The sequence below is a fragment of the Acipenser ruthenus genome, chromosome 8 (assembly GCF_902713425.1).
Source record: "Acipenser ruthenus chromosome 8, fAciRut3.2 maternal haplotype, whole genome shotgun sequence".
Classification (NCBI taxonomy): Eukaryota; Metazoa; Chordata; class Actinopteri; order Acipenseriformes; family Acipenseridae; genus Acipenser; species Acipenser ruthenus.
The window spans coordinates 36,410,863-36,431,956 of NC_081196.1; the positions used below are offsets into that span (position 1 = coordinate 36,410,863).

The 21,094-nt window shown below is 36.1% G+C and overlaps 1 protein-coding gene across 1 annotated transcript in view; it reads right to left on the bottom strand.

Annotated features, from left to right (window-relative positions):
* LOC117407249 (dystrophin-like) overlaps window positions 1–20,639 on the bottom strand; it is an 809,654-nt gene extending 789,015 nt beyond the window's left edge. The window contains exon 1 of the mRNA XM_059028873.1: window positions 20,410–20,639. Coding sequence (XP_058884856.1) covers window positions 20,410–20,491 — 82 coding nt within the window. The 5' untranslated portion in view covers window positions 20,492–20,639. The remainder of the gene's footprint in view (window positions 1–20,409) is intronic.
* Between the last annotated feature and the right edge of the window lie 455 nt (window positions 20,640–21,094).

Consider the following 21,094-nt stretch of genomic DNA (forward strand, 5'->3'; position numbering starts at 1 on the left):
CCTTCAAAGTACAAGTTATTTAAACTTTGAGTAGCTGCATACTTAAGTGCCTTAAGAGCCAGCATGTTTTACTAATTCACCACAAGGGGGCGATATAAATAGCTGTTACACAGAGCGCAATCAATATTTTAGCACAAGAAAATGAGATTTTCTCATGTAGGAATCTATTTTAAGACCCAGACAAATAACTGCCTCTTTTATCCTTTCCGATCGATTCAAAAGAAAGAGTTTGTATGAATAACCTAAAAAGTAAGATATTGCCCCAGAAGAGGTGTCTGTGTGGTTTCAAAGCAATGAAAGGTCTTTGATTTGTAATCTCAGCCCTTATTGATTAGACAAGAACTCTCACCCAGCTGTGTTTCTTAAATCAAGGTTGAGCACAACAGTGTTTGATACCCCACTGTGAAACCTTTATGGATGCGCTACAAAAAAAAACATCCCTTCGACATTCTAGTCATGCAAGCAGTGATTTTACTGTATTTGACTTGTTTTATTTATTACTTTAATTTCACATATGTTAGAATACAGTGTTATCTTGACCAAAATTATTATTATTATTATTATTATTATTATTATTATTATTATTATTATTATTATTATTATTATTATTCTTTAAGCATACATAGCATTTTAGTCTCTGAGGTATAAACATACTTCATTTTGTTGCTTTGTCAGAAATGCTGATATCATCTTTGGTACGCCACAATATATAATAACTATAGTCTTGCTTTAATATTAACATAACAGAGAACTGATAGAAACAGCTTACTATATGTCACGGTAGGCAATTATTATTATTATTTTTTTATTTGATTTATTTGATTTAAATCAGATTATTATTATTATTTTTTTTAATCGATTTATTTTTAATTATCGAATTTTTTTTGTAGTACTGTAGTTGTAGCTCTACAGTACCTCCAAACTGTAAATTCAAGGATGCTGGAAATGGTGGTTTGTGAATAGTTACATACCAAACTAAATTACTCAATCTTAAATGAATACATAAATAAAGCACTTTATTTATCATTGTGGCATCCTCTAAATGTAAACTACAAGAATGTAGCGATGGAGTACACCAGAAGAAATACCCCTCATTCATCCCAGTCATTCTTTTCTTTTACTTTTCTTTCTTTGATTTCCTCTTTCTGTGTCAGTCCAAACACACACAGTTGTTACTTATGACTACTTTGCTTTTTATAGTGTGTTCAATTGTTATCGTTCCTGATTTTACCACTAAATAAACCTGGTTTCAGCGGGTCTTCACACAGTGCTCAATTGTCTATTTGGGACCCCATTGCACTGTCATCAGAATCACTTCGGCGAATATGTTAATGATGGGGCAGGTGCTCTATAACAGGGCAAGACATGTCTTCAGAATACCATTTCAGTGCAGTATTTTTATTTTTTACGACTTCACTCCATTTATGCTCCACAGAATCGGGGGCAAGCGCCGTTCGCTCTTGCACTCGCATTTGTTCTGTGATCAGAATACAGTCCTTAGAGTTTTAGTTTATAGACAGAGTTTAAGATGTTTGTGTTAATAAAAGGTTATTTTCCTTGAGAAACTATATAAAATAGGTAGTAAATCAAAAAATAATTTAAATCAATGATTTTTTTTTTTTTAAATCAAGTGATTTAAATTATGATTATCAAGTGATTTAAATTAAGTTATTTAAATCAACTTCATTTAAATCAGCCAACCATGCTATATGCTAGACAAATAATGTTATTAACATATGCTAACTGTATATGAGCTATTATGACGAAAAGCCACTTTTAAACAATGTACTGCCATCTCATTTACATAGCTTGAGAAAACTCATCACTGCCCCCAATCCCCCCTTTTGTTTTGATGATAAACTTTTGGTTCATTCATTGCTTATTTGTATACTTTAACCCAGGGATGTCCTCATTTTGCAAGCCTAACGCTATAGATCAAAAAAGTTGCATTTAGGCATAAGTATTACCTGTGCTGTCGGTCACTGGTCTGCAGCTAGACCATTGGTGTACACGTGATTTACAGAAAGTGACTTCGTTCCTAGAAGCAACAGCAATGTTTAATATATAGTATAGTGTTGTATTATAAGGATCTGTACATTCTCAAATTAAAACATGTACCGGGTGAGCAAAGAACCAATGCACCTTCAAGACAAGACAAGAGGGGATCATACTACTGGTTAGTTAGAAAATGCATTTTAATGTCTTGGTTAACGCTCCTTATTAATATTATCAAAAGCTGAATCTAGTTTGCAGTCTTTTCTTTTGAAGGCTGAATGTTTGCTGTCACCAACTGGTGATCTTTATCTACTACGATAGGAAATAGCCATACAATTTCAATCAGGAAAACGCAGTCAGTTACTTAAAGTGAAGCACTTCATTGTCATGCCTAATTTAGTATTTTGTTGAAATTATTGTTACTGTCAATTTCATTTTATATATATCTTGGTAACTACTACTATTTTATTTGCAATATAATTTTACTTTAAAGTTAAGAGCAGCTTTTACTATCAAATGTACAGCTATGGCCAAACGTTTTGCATCACCCTATAGATTTCACACATTTTGCTTCCTAAAGTCAAATGAAACCGGTTGAATAATGTCATGTTAACATATTAATTACATACTGCTTTGTAGTTTTCCATATACTTAACGAAAACTGAAAAAAGGGACATGAAATACTGTACTACAATTATGGATTCCAGTAGACTTTTGTGATATCATTGGTAGTTTCTTTGATTGCATGATGTTAAATACAATATCTTAATTATGTTCATATATTCTTTTTTTATTTTATTTTTTTTAAAATGATGTCTCAATTCTAAAATTCTAGGTGATGCCAAAGTTTTGTCATAGCTGTAAGTTATAAAACTGAACAGTACAATTGTATTGGAACTGAAACATTCTACGTGTACTGTAACATTTTGCCTCCTGAAAAAACTGTTCCTTTGACTTTATGTATTCCAAGCATTATGTAATATTTGTGTTTCTATCAATCAATCAATCTTTATTTTATATAGCGCCTTTCATAGTGGATCACCATCACAACGTGCTTTACAAGATGCAGTAACAACAAGAAATACAGAGAAATGCATAATACATGCTATACAGTAAAAAAAAAAAAATGCATAATACATTAAATACAGTGGAAAGTGCATAATACATGAAATAGTAGCAGCAACACAGCAGCTAATAGCAGATATCAGGCTTAAAGAGCATGGAAAGCAAAAGAGAACAAGTGGGTCTTGAGAGCAGATTTAAAGCAAGCGACGGTGGGAGCATCACAACCAAAGCTGGGAGAGAGTTCCAAAGTGTGGTGCACTTTTACTTGGGGATAACAAGCAGGCAGAGGACCTCAGCTTGCAGGCAGGATCACAGCGGATCACAACGGGTCAGCAGGTTGAGGAGGTACTCGGGACCTGTGTGATTCTAATTCACATGTTGTATAAAAAGATAGAGCATGATTTAGTATTGCACGCATGAAGATGGCCTTATATTACAAACTGTGCTATTCAGCTATCTTCACTTGTGAAAATGTTGTTCACATACCAAAATATGTGTATGTAAATATACAACCGGCAAATATACAACTAAATAAATATGAATGTGTAGTATATCAACCCTAAAGTGTGTTTGAATCATAAACATTTTATCTACAGGGTAGCAGCTGTTAGAGGAGAAAGACTTCTGTCACTTCAGCTCTGCCTCTCCCTGCAGCAAGTAGATGATGATGAAAAGACAACCCAAACTTTAAAAATCACTTCTGCCAGTTACATAATATTAAATTACAGACAGATGGAATCAAGGAAATATCCAGCATACACAGAAACATTGTACCTTTTTTGAAACTGTACCACCTACAGCACCCATGGTGCTCAAATTATTCCAACAGCGAATCTGTATTAAGTTACTTCAGTATTGCATGTGGAGATCCTATCCAGACCAGTCTACATTGTACATTGAAGCCTTTACAAATCCTTGTTTCATGCCGTTTCAAATTTACATTTGGCATAAATTGACGCTCCTAGTGCTTGATAACCACTAATTGCCATTTGAAAAAAATACAGCATTCCTTCCAAGGCAGGCAATCTTCACAAACAAAAAGCTTTATTTTATTTTCTCTCTATTTCCACCCACTGATCAAGAAACATATACACATGATGCATATACACAGTAGCTCGTAGAATTGAAACTTATGTGCTGGGACCAGGGTTGCCAGATTGGCAGTTTTCCAGCCAAATTTGGCTTGTTTTTAAAACATCTCGCAGGTAAATATTGTTACTGTGCATGTGTTTTTTTTTTTTTTTCTATTCCTTTTGATTATGAGGTTGTCATCAGTGCAGGACTTCGATCGGCACAATGCCCTGCATACTCTACCACGCCCTCCCCCTGGGGCGTGATTTGGTTCTGAAGCTCAGCATCCAATAAAATGACAAATCACACAAATGCCCACACTTGCATTCAGCAAATCCGGCTGAAGAAAATGGTGAACCTGCCTACTTCTTTTTATTTTTATTTTAATAAATATGTAGCATGTATGTATGCTTTTGTAATATATATTTAAGTCTTAAATGTAAGTACAGGTTTTTGGCCGTTTTTGGCTAGTTTAAAAAACACAATTTGGCTACTTTTTGGCTGGTTACTTCCAAAATTTGGCGGGGCGTTGCAAATAAATAAGACTGTATGGCATGTTTCCAATTACTGCTGTCTAAACTGCATTCACTAAGATCCCTTGAACTTTGCAGGACTGCTTTGGGCCATTTCTGACTATTCTGACTTTTTTCACAGTGCAAGAGTGCTATCGTACGTCGATCTTTCCTTCAATACTTACTACACCTCGTCTTTGCACTATCTAGTAGTATGGAGTGTGACTTATTTTGAACAAACACTGTTGGTCTGGGACTAGCCACAACCTATTGAAACATGATGTAATCTGGATGTAAACTGAAGGAGAACTATGTAATCCACATGTTGCTATCATAAAGAGATCAACTCCTGACAAGCTGGCCAATTGATGAGAAACACCAACACAGTTGTAGCAAACTAGAAATTACAACAGCCTCACAGGACAACCTGTGTTATCTTTCAGCACAATCTTGCTCATCCTTAAGAACAAATGGTGTTGTCCTGGAATCAAACTAATTACGGTATTTATTTTAACATAATTTGTTGAGGTATTCGACTAAGTTTTATAAAAACAAGTTTTGTGCGAGACTGTGGCAGGGTGCCCCTCCCCTGTGTGTATTTTGTGTTATATGTTGTCTGTTATATGTATTATTGTAGTGGTGCACGGAGAGTGGGTTATGTAGGACAGGTGATGTAAAATGTAAATTTATATATAGGCACATGGAAATGCACAGCCACTTCACGTGCAGATTAAAGTGGGTATTTGTATGGGGGCACGGGAAGTGCACAATAAGTCCATGTGCAGACTGTGCCGAGAGTCAAGTGAATGATTGATTAACAATCGAGTCTCAGTACAACTGCATAAAAGAATGAATATTTCACGCACACAGGGTTGGGTGTACAGTGAGGTGGTATGGGAGAGACAGGAGAAATAAATTATAAAAGAAACCAATTGCTACTCGTGTTGGAAACACCAGCACGGTACTTGTTGTTTGTTAGTTTTTTGTTTGTATATTTGTTTTGGCCACTGTGCCATTTAGTTTGTTCTGTGTTGCTGTTTTGTTACACCTTTTTATTTGTTAATTTACAATAAACCGGCGCAACTGTACTAAACAGACTCTGTCCATTCATTCCTGGTCTGACGTCACTACACGAGCCATCGTGTCACAGAGACACATTGTAAAAATACCCATTTAATTCACAGAATGGCCATGCTTCCGAACACATGTGCTTTAAAACAACAGGTGGCTATTGACTAGAGCACTGAGCTGTGTTCTGTTACATGTAGTTTGATATCCGATTACAATGCCAGCTCGGGAAAATAACACTCACACATTTTAAAGACAGCTGAGGGTTAGAGGCAGTGGTGTAGTCGAGGGTATATGTAGGTAAACAGTGTTTACCCACTTTTAATTTGGGCAATATAGTGTTTACCCACTTCTCATAAGGGATACAGTTAACTCATGTCTACTCTCCTGTGATATGCAAATCCTGGGTAAAGACAAGATATTTGCGATACGTGCGAGACTGACAGCTGAGAGCTCTCAGTCAGAACTGTAGCGTGAGCAGGGGGCGTGGCCACTGGACTGAGTGTTCCATTTGTGTGTGTGAGTGTTCTGTGATTGGTTGTTTATGTTCTCTTAATGTTTTTTTGTTAGGCACACTGGACCTGCAGGGCGGTGCTAGTAGCCTTCTTCCTAGCCTGAGAAAGGACGCTCACAGAACTGTTCATTGAAGCGCACCATCGGGTCTATGACTGTTCACTTGTGAACAGCACCTGAGAGGGGAAAGAACTGTATGGGGGGCTCTGGTTGGCTGAGGGTCAATAACAATGTATCTGTTCAATGCCACCAAACACTTTTACCCACTACACCACTGGTTAGAGGAGAATACAAGTGAATCTGTAATAAAGACATACAGTACATGCAGACATTTATATAAACACAAAGGTATCCAAATCAACAAATCTCTTTTAAAAGAAAAGGGCTTGTAACCAGGAGGTCCCCGGTTCAAATCCCACCTCAGCCACTGACTCACTGTGTGACCCTGAGCAAGTCACTTAACCTCCTTGTGCTCCGTCTTTCGGGTGAGACGTAATTGTAAGTGACTCTGCAGCTGATGCATAGTTCACACACCCTAGTCTCTGTAAGTCGCCTTGGATAAAGGCGTTTGCTAAATAAACAAATAAATAAACAAATAAAAGCAGTGGTCTCTCAAAGATTGATGACAGTGTTAACATGAGAAGAGATATAGTAGTTCCTCTGCCACTAATCAGACAGCTGTGGCTAGTGGATGATCACGGGTCACTGGTCTGTGTGTTCGGTTTTATGGTGCAGAATCAGAGTGGCTCGGATAACACTGTTTACTACCCACCGCCACTGAGTTGCCTGCAAGCAATGTAAAAAAGAGTAAAAGACAGGGTAGTGCATTCAATTGCTTTTTTAATGTATTGAGGGCAGCTAGCAGCTGATTTGAATTTGTCTTTGGTCAGACAAACCATTAGCCTGGATTAAGCATAAAGGAAAATTATGATTTTGCATTTTAAACCCCTTCAGAACAGGGTTGAGGCCAAAACTGGCAAATACTGAAAAGTCAGTCTAGCCCTCAAATCCTTTTTAATGTTTGCCCAGGTCCTAATTTATTTTTTCAGAAGAGTGTGTGCTGAATCTTTGTTTTACTGGCATTGTAGTCCAAGCTTTTCGATCCCAGATTATGGGCAGTGGAAAGTAACGCTGGCCTTTTTAAGGGAAACTATTTCCCTACACATCTGCTGTATTTGAGTTCAGAAAGGAATAAAAAACATTATAAAACTGCCATGTAAAATTTACAGTGTGAGCTTTCTTCATGGTGGCTAAAAAAAAAAGAAGATTATGAAATCACATAGAAGGGATGTCAATAAAGTACTGCAATGTATTTGTTTTTAATATTGGTTATATTTTCCATTTAATCTCTCAAGTTTTCATAGATTTGGCACCCTATAATTTTTGTTTTATTGTTTAAAGTTTACTGGGTTTTTATGAGTTAACAAAATCATGGCATTGATTTCATTTTCCTTGCATTAAAAAAAATTAAATAAAACAGAAGAAATATCAACTTTCAGCCCCCAGTTTAATACAAAACCAATAACAATGTATGTGTATTCTAAAAAAGGACATACTTATGCATTATCTAAATGCATGCTGTCTAGCAACTAACTATAATTTAATAAAATTATGATAAAATAGACATAAGGCTATTTATGGTAAACTGGAGGCAACAGGAATGTTAAGGGAATTGTCAATATGTTTGCACTATCACAATGAAAGTGTATTTGCTGGAGTCAGTGAGATCCCTGGAGTAAAGAAATACACTCAAGTCAAGTAATTTTTTAACAAGAAAAATAACTTTAATTTAAAGTTTTAAAACAAATACAACACACTGGTACTACAGTTCTGTCAGGCACTACCTAACTGGAAGTAGTGTTCACTCCAGCTCACACAGGCTCAGCAAAATAATGCTGCTTTTTTATTTCAAATTACTGTGGAGAAATACCAAAATATTAACATGTTCTGGGCTCAGTCTGGAACGATAGCGGGGAAGGATGTGACCACTGCAACTGAATACCCTCTTCATCTTTATCAGTTTGGACGGCATCCTATTAGTTAAGAGAAGCAAAGTGTTACCTAGCAATAGCCAATCGTGTGCGTTTTAAGACATGCAGGTCCCGCCCACTGATCTCTAAGCAGTGCAAAACTTAATGATGAGAAGACGGACTGCGTGTTAACAGCAACGAACACAAAGGAAAGAAGAAAAGTTAAGGTGGGTATGACACCGTTGCAAAGTTAAGCAGCATCTAGGGGACTTTTTTTTTTTTTTTTTTTTAAATGGGAATAAAATTGTATTAATTTTTGAATACATAAAACCAAAATCCCTACAACACTGTCAACTCGAGGAGACGGCAACATCTTTACAATACCTTTTAAAATAAAAATAATACAAATGCCTGTAGCATCTTAGACTTAGTTAAGATGCTACATTGGTGTGTGCTTACTGCGTTTCTCTTGACCGATACGATAGATAATAGCTGCTGTTACTTCTTTGGTTTGGTAAATTAATAGGAAGGCAGTGATGAAAAGTTACAGTGCCTTGTTCTTGCTGATATTTTCCAGTATTTGTGTTTCATTTACTGACATCACGTTTGCTACCGATCGTTGTTTAGTAGGACGGTTTATATTAAATATGATGTCACTTATTTAATAGCCTACTCGGATAATCTCATGCATGGCAGTTTTAAGAACTTGAGGTTTCTGTGTTCATTAGTTAGTTCTAATGAACACAGTGGCTCACCGATGGACAAACGATGAATAAAAAAACGTGCCCATATCACCTTAAGCTGCATGAACTCGGTAATCATGGTATAGAAAAACGGTTGCAGTTTCAAAACGTTGCAGTTTATACCACGGTTTACCGTAAAACCGTTATACCGTGACATCCCTATTCAGAACTGGGCAGACACATGGCAAATGACATTTAATAGAGAAAAGTGTAAGGTACTGCACACAGGCAGTAAAAATGTGCTTTATAAATATCATATGGGAGTTACTGAAATTGAAGAAGGAATCTATGAAAAAGACCTAGGAGTTTATGTTGACTCAGAAATGTCTTCATCTAGACAATGTGGGGAAGCTATAAAGAACCTCTTGTTTTATCTAGTTTGCAAGAAATAAAAAAAAGATTTTCAACGGCAGTCTGAAGTATTTTGTTTAGCAATGTTAAATTTTAGAGAAAGGGAGTTTTATTTTCAACAGACTGAAAAAAGTTTCAAGAAATAAAATAGTAAAAGTATTAATTAATATTTTTTGAAGATGCAGCTCACGTTTTTGTTTAAAAAAAAATAACAAGCGCTGTGTGTATGTGAAGATCACAACCAAGAGTTTACAGTAACATATGATCTGTGTTCATTTACACGCTCGCTCAGCTACAAAATACAAATCTCATTCGCTGTGCTACATAGCTACACGTAAATCCTGCGTGCATACTCAACCAAACAATTTACAGATTTGTATTTTCAGTGCATGAGATACTGCATTTTAAAGGAAATAAAAGCAGGGCCTAGCCAAATGTGTTTTTACATCCATTTCCAAGATTTCACTTTTGTTCAAATTCATCATTTTCAAGATTTCCATGACCACCGTGACATCTATGATAAAATCGTAGCCCTATTTATAATCACTTATAATTAGGGCTTCTGTTTTTCAGGTTTTATTAATTGTATTTTTCGGTGCTTATTTTTAGCTATTTTCGAGTTTTATGTAAATCGTTTTTTTTCGGGGCTTTCACTTTTGATATACTGTATGAAATTAGTGTTTTTGGTTACTTTCCAAAATGCTTGAGCGTTTTTTGTTTTTTTTCTGTCAAAATATGTATAGTAGTAACTCGACAGTACTTAGACACTTGTACCTTCTTTCCTTTGCTGGCTTCCACAACTAAATCCTTATAGTCACGGGCACATTCTTCTGGGTTTTTGTGTGGAGGCATTTTTGTACATTTCGCCACAATTCTGTATTACATCCTCTGTATCTTAACTGTAATACATCTTTAAATCCCGCTAACAAGCCTCCATCCTGATTGTAATCTCATTTTAAATCTCGCAAGCGGAGTCTCCAACAGAAATGTAGGAATGTGCTGTCACTCAGTAGTTGGGGCGGGTTTATAGATGCAAATCAGGAAGGCGGGACATTGCCCAGCAGCACTGGGAAATGTATTTATTATTATTTTTGTAGTAGGTTTTATTTTTTAATGGAAAAAGGGTAAAGTGGTCCACTATGAAAGGTGCTATATAAAATATAGATTGATTGATTGATTGAATGTTTATAAATATCAAACTGAAAGAATAAATAAAACATTATTGAGACACTGCACCATGCGGAATAATTTTATCAAACAATTTTATCAAACAACAAACAAAAGGTAAGGTTACAGTTATAAAGCTGGAACAAAATGTAATGTCCTTGCTCTTTAAATTCTTTAAGCAAGCTTTTATGTTTTGCAGCATGGATTTCTCTTTTTACAAAAAGGGTGTATGGATTTAATATGATTACAATTATAGCATGGTAGTCTTCTGAATGCTTTTGTGGAAGGAGGGGGTGGTTGCCTCCCCAGGGATACTTGGAGCTTGTCAGAAAGTAGAAGAAATATGACACCACTGTTCCAAGCGGAAACTGCCAGGGCATATTTAATGCATTTTACCCTGGGTGACCTGTCCCCACACGGCATCTGTTGGTTAGCATGAGGGTGTTAGCACAACCTGCTGCTCCCAGTCCTTTCCCTAAACTAACCAAACAACAAAGGATCTGGCTCTTTTATACAGATGACCATCCCCAAATTGACAATCAATTAACCAATTTGGGAATGGCCCCATTTATAATGTAAACACACACAATCAAACTATTTACATGTAAGGCCTTAGCCCTGTCACATAAGTCTGCACCAGTTTTTTCCTAGTTAAAATATCAACAGGAATGTATTTTTATATGACATTAAAGTGTTACAGAACACTCTGCAACGTTTGCAAGAAATGCATTACCTTACCTTGGCTGTGTCCCGTGTTGTCCGTATCGCATTGTTTTATTTTTAAACAAATTGCCGACTCTTGACGTTTTTAATCACATGGCTCATAAATCAACAGGGCAATACATTTTTCAAAATTTAGAAAGGAGAAAAACTAATCTTTCAGGAGAAAAACTAATGCAACAATTCAGATTTTCTGTATCCACAATACACCACTCATTTCAATAACAGCACTAGGATTATTGCAGGAGGGAGCATGAACTGGATACACTGCAGTGTTTAGAAGAAAAAATACTTTCTACTGACGAACGTTCCCAAGAAAGCTGAAAGAAAATAATTCCCTTATTGATTTATCCATGATTTGTGAATACAAATATCAAAACAATCGGGAATATGTGGAAAAAGAAAATCTGCGATATAGGCAACATGGGATACAGCAAAGGTAAAATGTTTCTTGGGGGTTCTGTAACACTTTAAGCAATGTATCAAGAAACTAACCTTGAATTACCATGAAATACTGTATATCATTTTAAATCGGTTCTAATCTCCCAGGACTCTCAAGTGCTCATCTCCTTTATAATATTCACCTTGTTAACGCATTTCGCCAGCTTCTCTACCTACAGCATTGTTCTCTCTTAGTGAATCTGGGGACGATTTCCCTAGCAACACAAACCACTCTTAAATGAACAGATTGCTTTAACAGTCTAGATCTATAAGTTTGTTAAAAGTTTGTAGAATTTGATATGCCACTGATCACCAGTTATACCCTACAGACTGCACCTAATCAAAGTAAAAATTAATCAGCAACTTATTAGCTGTGCCGCTTGTCTGATTACCTCATTTTTGCTTGGTTCATATATTCCGGCTCTAATTTAGTAAGACCCTGCATCATGGATACTGCATCAGGGATGCAAGCTTCCACTAATTGAGTTCAGTGGAGAAAGACAAGTCAATTTAAGAAAGCGAGTTAAGAATCATTGAAATCATTGTCACATTTTGTGCAGAAACCAAAGTATTTGACCTGATAATAATAGCCAGCAGTTAATCAATGAACACACAGTCATGCAGTTATCCTGTTTAAATTTACTGCGGTTGTCAAGGCGCTGAATATGGGTGGTCTCTTTCGACCCCTATACTTCTTTGTTCAAGCTGAATGAGTACAATAATACTGACCTACTGGCCAAGGAAAATTATATAAACCATGGCTCAACTTGAATTCACTTAATCATCCCTGTCTACACTGAATTTAGCTTGAACAGTTCTTTCAGGGAAATGCATCCCCCCAGAGCTGCTTTCAAACACATTGCTGTGTGCTCTGTCTGTAAAGGTGGGGACTACCTTGGTGTATTTTGCTGCTACCAGCATGGACTACATACTGTATTTATTATTATTATTATTTATTTCTTAGCAGACGCCCTTATCCAGGGCGACTTACAATTGTTACAAGATATCACATTATACATTATTTCACATTATACAGATATCACATTATTTTTACATACAATTACCTATTTATACAGTTGGGTTTTTACTGGAGCAATCTAGGTAAAGTACCTTGCTCAAGGGTACAGCAGCAGTGTCCCCCACTGGGGATTGAACCCACAACCCTCCGGTCAAGAGTCCAGAGCCCTAACCACTACTCCACACTGCTGCCCTTTAGATTTACTTTAGATGCAGTAATTAAAACCAGCATTCTCATAAAAATCGTTAAAGAAACCTTTTAGTAGTTAACATTACATCAACATCATACTTGATACAGCGTTTCAATAGTTAGAACAACCCCCCACCACACAGAACGTAATAAATGGTATTTATGGGAGGGGTATGCCATTTAATAACCCAACGAGCATGTTGATCATGATTGGAGCCTACAGATCACTAAGGAAATATATCATTTGGGCATTACAATGTCACTGCATTTTTTGGAATATTCCCCTAAAAATAATATTTACAAAACACATCATGTTTATTCAAATGGTAGTTTTTGTATTGCGTTCTGAAACAACCATATGATGCAAATAAAAGCTCAAATTATTATGGATAAAGATATATCATGTCCCTTTGCATCCAATCTTACATACAGTTTCAGCCCTTGCCAGCTGGCTTTAGCTTGAAGTTAATGTGCAGCTAACTAATCGTTAACTTTAGTTCCTGCTTTTCTGATTATCAGGGCATGCAGACAGAGGAACTGTTATTGTAAATGCATAAAAAATAGGGGTGGGCAATGATATGATAATTGTATTCGATATCGTGCACGTATTTTGATATCGATAATATTGAAGTCTTCCCAAACACAGAAAAATATAATAACAAAATTGCAATATGAAACATATACACACAGACGTTAACAGATGTTAACATAAGAAAAGCAATAACTTAGTTTAACTTAGTATCTTAATATCCATGGTGAAAGACGAGGTCGTTATATTGTTTTACTATTCTATGCCATCATCAGCTACCTCAAAAACGAAATAATGTACTGTACTTCACTGCGCAGAGTATCCAATCCAGAAGTAATTTATTTAATCTTCTCTAATGCACGACACATCTATAATGGTAGTCTATAATATATAATGCAACATTCAGCATGACACATATTCGGTGTCATGCTGAATGTTGCATTATTTTGACATGTGTTTTGATGTTTTAAAAGTACATTTATAATACTGAAAGTTCACAAATTAAAAATACATTACTAATAGTGTATGTCATCGCATGGGAAAAAATGCAACAAACCACTGAGGCATGTGCGTATCTCAAAATAATCCCACTGCTGCCTATATGCAGCATGCAAACAAGTTTGATAACTTGTAAGCGCATTTTGAATGGAAGAAAAAATTATATAAACAGTACTGTGCAAAAGTTTTAGGCAGGTGTGAAAAAATGCTGTAAAGTAAGAATGCTTTCAAAAATAGACATGTTAATAGATTATATTTATCAATTAACTAAATGCAAAGTGAGTGAACAGAAGAAAAATCTAAATCAAATCCATATTTGGTGTGACCACCCTTTGCCTTCAAAACAGCATCAATTCTTCTAGGTACACTTGCACAAAGTCAGGGATTTTGTAGGCATATAGTCAGGTGTATGATTAAACAATTATACCAAACAGGTGCTAATGATCATCAATTCAATATGTAGGTTGAAACACAACCATTAACTGAAACAGAAACAGCTGTGTAGGAGGAATAATACTGGGTGAGGAACAGCCAAACTCAGCTAACAAGGTGAGGTTGCTGAAGACAGTTTACTGTCAAAAGTCATACACCATGGCAAGACTGAGCACAGCAACAAGACACAAGGTAGTTATACTGCATCAGCAAGGTCTCTCCCAGTCAGAAATTTCAAGGCAGACAGGGGTTTCCAGATGTGCTGTCCAAGCTCTTTTGAAGAAGCACAAAGAAACGGGCAACATTGAGGACCGTAGACGCAGTGGTCGGCCAAGGAAATTTACTGCAGCAGATGAAAGACATATCATGCTTACTTCCCTTCGCAATCGGGCTGGAGAGCGGTACACGAATGAGTGTCTGCAGGCAACAGTGAAGCATGGTGGAGGTTCCTTGCAAGTTTGGGGCTGCATTTCTGCAAATGGAGTTGGGGATTTGGTCAGAATTAATGGTCTCCTCAATGCTGAGAAGTACAGGCAGATACTTATCCATCATGCAATACCATCAGGGAGGCATCTGATTGGCCCCAAATTTATTCTGCAGCATGACAACGACCCCAAACATACAGCGAAAGTCATTAAGAACTATCTTCAGCGTAAAGAACAAGAAGGAGTCCTGGAAGTGATGGTATGGCCCCCACAGAGCCCTGATCTCAACATCATCGAGTCTGTCTGGGATTACATGAAGAGAGAGAAGCAACTGAGGCTGCCTAAATCCACAGAAGAACTGTGGTTAGTTCTCCAAGATGTTTGGGCCAACCTACCTGCCGAGTTCCTTCAAAAACTGTGTGCAAGTGTACCTAGAAGAATTGATGCTGTTTTGAAGGCAAAGGGTGGTCACACCAAATATTGATTTGATGTAGATTTTTCTTCTGTTCACTCACTTTGCATTTTGTTAATTGATAAATATAAACTATTAACATGTCTATTTTGAAAGCATTCTTACTTTACAGCATTTTTTCACACCTGCCTAAAACTTTTGCACAGACAGATTGCTCTACATTAGTTAAGGCTACATGTACAGCAGGTGGATGGATGGGTTTATTTTATTTCATCTGTAATGGTTCAAGCTTTAATTCAAGAGACAGCTGAAAATACTTGAATGTCAACAAAAAGCCATGACCAACGTGATACCAACTGAATTACCCAAGCTGTGAAGCACAAATTATTAGCATTTTTGTTCTCTTCTTGCCATGTCTTGTTTTCCACTTATTATAATGCTGAATCCATTAAATAAAAACATCTGGCACACTGCATTTTTAGTGTGATTTGTTCTTTAGAAACCTGCTTCTCTCAAATGGCAGTATAAGGTACACATCTATTATTTTGTTATATAGACAAAAGAAAAGAAAGATATGGACAATGAGGCCATGCTGGTGCTGAAATGCTGGTTACACTGGAGATTTAGGAGACTGCTGCCTCTCTGAGTCATTAAGGCTGCTTATCAAAGTTTTTCTTTTCTGTTGGATACTGGTAATTCCATTTTTATGTTAATTGCTTTAGACACACCTACCACTTCTAACATATTTTTCTGCTTTCTGTTCCATCACAAATAAAACTATAAACAGCCTGCCAAATGTGTATTTTTTTTCCATCTGGGTGATCTTTCTGTATTTTTCCCAGTTAGCTATATTTTACAAAACAGATCCATTAGTTTTAACACACTGTTTGTTAAATATAGGTGACTGTAAGTACTTTTAAGTTGTTTTAGTATAAAAATGAGTAAAATGTTTTGTAAATCTTATCCAAAGTGTATTAAAAGTCTATATATTATAAATCACAGATAAACTATGGTAAAGCATAACAAACTACAAAAATACCGTGTCAATGTAACAAAAATAAGGTAACAAAAATGCTAGCTGACAACTGTCTGGATACCAAATATGTTCAATTTGGCTGGAGATCAGGATTTGCCAGTTACTGTACTGTCACAGGTTCCCACGACTGATACATGAGTGACAGTTTTATAAAACCACTAGATTATGATGCGGAACCAGAAAAAAAAAAATGTACTAGAACACCTTGATTTCTCATTTATATCCTTTATATACCTACCTGCATGAAAACCTTTGGGTGTGAGAATTCCATTAGAGTGGTTTGATTTCATATGCACAACAAATATGTATATAACACCATTATACCAGAAAAAGTCCATAAATGCACATAAGTTTTGTATAAAAAATGAATTTCCAAACAACATTCATACAGTTTATATTGCAATTGAAGTTACAGTACTGGAAAAGAACATTCACCGTTCTATACTGTGCTGCATTAAATGGTATTTTAGGCAGTGAAAAATACATTCAAACAAAAACTTCAAGCCTACAGCTTACAACACTGAAACCAACAGTAATGAATAAAACATTAAAAAAGACTATTATACTTACAATATAAAGTGCAAGTGCACTTACTTATGACAGGAGCAGTACTGTTGGCTAGCACTTGCTTCACTTTATCAAGTGCAATGATACAGTACTTTAACTTTGAACTTTGTTCAGTTAGTTAACAAATAAAAAAATATTTCGAATAGTCGGCTACCTACACAGTTCAGTCATTACTGACGTGTGCGTTCCTGTCGCTTCCTGGTTGTTCTTAGCCCATGCGCATGTCTTGGGAAAGATTAATGAGAGTAAATAATGAGCAACATAATGCTTGTGTAACTGAAAAATACAGTGTTGGAAAACACGTGTGACGGTTATATGTAGTATTTTATAATAGAATCAATCTGTTACACTGCTGACCGAGGCCAAATGAGATGACGGATTAATAAGAGGTGGACAAACGGGTGCTGACTGTACTGTTCTTTGAAGTCACTAATTATTTTTATCCCTAGTGGCTGATAAAAAAAAGGGTTCCGGTTTACAATTTGTTTCATGTTGCTTTAGGCCCCTTCACCCGACTACATGTAACATTGCAAGAGCCATGTGCTTATTATATACTCAGGTGTTATGAGGTCGTCTGACAACCTTCAGGCAGATATTTCACTGCAATGGTGCCAAACCCACAGGGATGCACTTTCACCAACACACACTTCATTCACTGACCCCCTTCCTTATACCACCAGCTGGCTATAGGACACATGGCTGCTTTGGGAACATTCAACGCAACTACCTCATCGGGGGAAAAAAAGGTTCACTGTATTATTTTGTAAAGAAACCAAACCAAACATTAATACTTTAATGGACTGACTGTCTGCTTCCTAACCTTACATTTTTGGGTGAAAATATAGCTGCCAAAAGCATTACATACAATAAAATATTCTCTGATAAAGTGTCATTTATACTATTGTGAGGAAGCCAACCACTGTACCTATTCAATGCAGGCAGCTGGTTATAATCAAAGCTACAGTGCTTGAATAAAAATAATTTAGCTTATTCATATCTTATGAATAACTCTTGTGAAAATGAGGATCCTCAAGCCCTGAGGTTGACAAATATACAGCACTGTTATTTTAAATATACTATAAAACAGAATACATCTAAAATTCTACAGTGTGATAACCCTGCATAGGTCATTTGTTGATAGTATTAGTACTGTATTACAGCATTATTTCTAAGAATTGCATATTTTAATCCCATAAACGTCTGATTATTTTATTAAGGATTCTCCTTGTCAAAAGGCAAAGCACTCCCACCATGGTCTGGGATATACCTCAATAAAAAGAGCAGGCATTCCACCATCTGTAGGGCTACTTTCTCCTCACACACATGTGTTTAATGTTTTCTTTGGAACTGTAAAATCTGTAAAATGATTCTCCAGCAAAAATACCTTGTGACTTTCAGCACACTTTGGCACTACAGGAGGGCCAATGGAAAATGTTGTTATAGCAACAGGACATAAAAAATTAATATGGCTAAGACTATGACCCAAGCCATTAGAACTAATTGCACGTACTTGATTTTGTATGAAAGACTCCTTTGTACTGCTGGGATAATGCCAAGTATTAAATATGCATTTCCAAATTAAGGAAATAAGTTATGATTTGTATTTAATTTTTTTAACCTCAGTTCCACAACAGCAGTGCAGACTGTAATTTTGAAGCATGTACAGTACAGTGAACATTAGTTTGAGGTCTGAAAAGGTAAGTTGTTTTTGCCACAGGGACTAGCAATACAACACAAAAATGATGTACACGTGATGTTAACACATAACATTATAATTCTAACTGTACTGTATATACTGTGGTACTGTATATTTACAATGCATGTTAATATCATTGTCTTTTTTTCTGTGAGTGAAACAAATTGTATTTCATGTTTTTTTACATACGTTTCAGTAGGTTAACACTTCAGTGTATCTCAAGGAACCAGTTGGTACTCTTATGCTGTTATGTAATACCAGTCAAGTACACTGTCAAACATAAAATGCACAACCCCGGAGCATTGTGTTAAAATGTTGTAGAGCCCCCATTACAAAACTAACTTGACTACCATGTGTTACTAAAAAAAAAGAAAAGTTAAACATACATTTTGCAACGTAATGGTTAATGGCCTTTACAAGAGATATAATATTTCAACAAAACAGAACCTGTTGTGCTCTTTGTAATAATTGCACTGTAATTAGAACAGAGCAAAGCTGTATACGTGTTTTTTGCACTACCACAACGCCCCCAATCAAAAACTGTTCCGGAACCTTAACGACTGTATTACCTTTCGCTGTGTGCCTCTGTTCTCTACTGAATCTGAACCAACACAAGTCAGCTTGGATAGAGGCCTGTGACCTATTCAAATAGCAATGCTTTTTTTGTGTGACCCAAAACAAAGCATCCCCTGAAGATTAATTTAAAGTGGCTTACATCAGACATCGGACGGTTTGTAAGCATGAAGAAAAATATATACGTGAAAAAGCATGTGATCAGAATCATTAATACTGCAGAGGTTAAAACAATGTTTCAGTTATACAGTAAACTCTAATGGAACTGTATTGAGAGAATCATAGAATACAGGTGTGTACCAACTGTAAAGACACTGGTGTCTATTCAGTGTTCTTAACAGATCTTAATACCGTTGCCCTAAAATTTGGCGACCTTCATTTCACTGTAGATATCGTAGTGTACATCAGTAGCAGTGTGTTTGTTATTGGCTTCTTCTTTTACATAATGCTTATTTTTATACAGTTTACAACAAAGCTCAGAATATATTGCATATCATAACTGAAGTACATTGTGTTAAGTTTTGCTGTCTAGTCTAAGAATGGTAAGCCACAGCACATGGCTGGATTCCAAAAGGGGCACTGAAACTTCACACCAGAGGGAAACATTACAGCTGTGCTATTTAGGGTCTTGAATGACCCGTCCTATTTCAAACACAGCAGAAATAATGTCTACCTCCTCTGCTAACGAGTCCATGAAGTATTGACTGAATCATTAACGCAAAAAGGTCACGTCCAAATGATAATTTATTAATTACCAGCTCAGCCATTGGCCAAACTTTCAAATCTGTATGTCATTAAAAACAACTATGCCTTAAACAACTTTCAATATGTCATTATTATTATTATTATTATTATTATTATTATTATTATTATTAATAATAATAATAATAATAATAATAATAATAATAATAATAATAATTTGCAATAGTAGTACATACTAAAAAGACAACAAAATAACAATAAAGAGTATGGTATTACTAAGTATCATTGCATAGAATCATATAAATCCCCACAATAACTTTTTCAACTTTTGTAAAAAAAAAAATAATAATAATAAAAAACAAATCTCAAAATAAACTTAACCTGACATCAGTCACAACGCACAATGACCGTCCCTGCATAAACAACAATGTAACTTAAAAATGCAAAGTTAAAACATATTGTCGCATATATACAATAACGGTCACGCTCTTTCAATTGCATTCAACTCGAAGTAGCAGGATGTTTTAAACTCCTAACCAAAACTGAACAACAGATTACCAAATGTGTAAAAAAAATAAAATAAAAAAAGCAGAAAGTGCTAGCAAAGACACTTTGGTTTGCAAGCCTTTAAACAACCAGAAAAACAAGAACAATTAATACATTTACACTTTTTACATTACAAATCCCGTTTCGTTTCAATAGAAAGTTTCACTTACCCGATCTGGTTTTGATGATTTCATTGAATTCGTCCCCAACCGAGTCCTCTCTCTGATCTTCGGGACGTCCTGCTTCAGCCATGATTAACCTTATAGTAAAGTGTAGTAGCACGCAGATCCGTAGAATCCTTTTAATGAGTGAAACGAGAAGTCAAGAATCACAGAAAAAATACAATGAAGAAACTGAAGCTAAGAGTAAATGGCTCGAGCTCAGCTCAGTGCCTAAGTGCAATACACCCGGAGGGACAAGGGAGCAAAATAGGATGCCAGTGACATCAGGAACAGGAACTGTCAAAGCATCCAGATCAGTGAAAACAGGTGTTGATCTGTCTCTTCCTTAAAATAGACCATGTGGAGAGGTACGCGAAAGCAGAGCAGGGATGAATAAAACCTGACATGCAATAAATCAACATCGACTTCCAAACTCCTGGAACTTTTATTTCCGAGGCGATCAATGCAGATGCAGCAATAAGTGAATATACAGTAAACAAAAAAATGCAGGCATAAATGATTCAGTGCATCCGTCAAATGTTGTGCCCACTCACTGTACTGCATTTACACTGTAAACTGAGTTGAGTGCCAGTGTGTGTCAGATGCAATGTTTTCTAAATAGCTACATGTATATTCCTAACTTAGGCAACAATTTTGTTTGCGGCTCCCAACTGTCTGGAAGTATACAGTTACC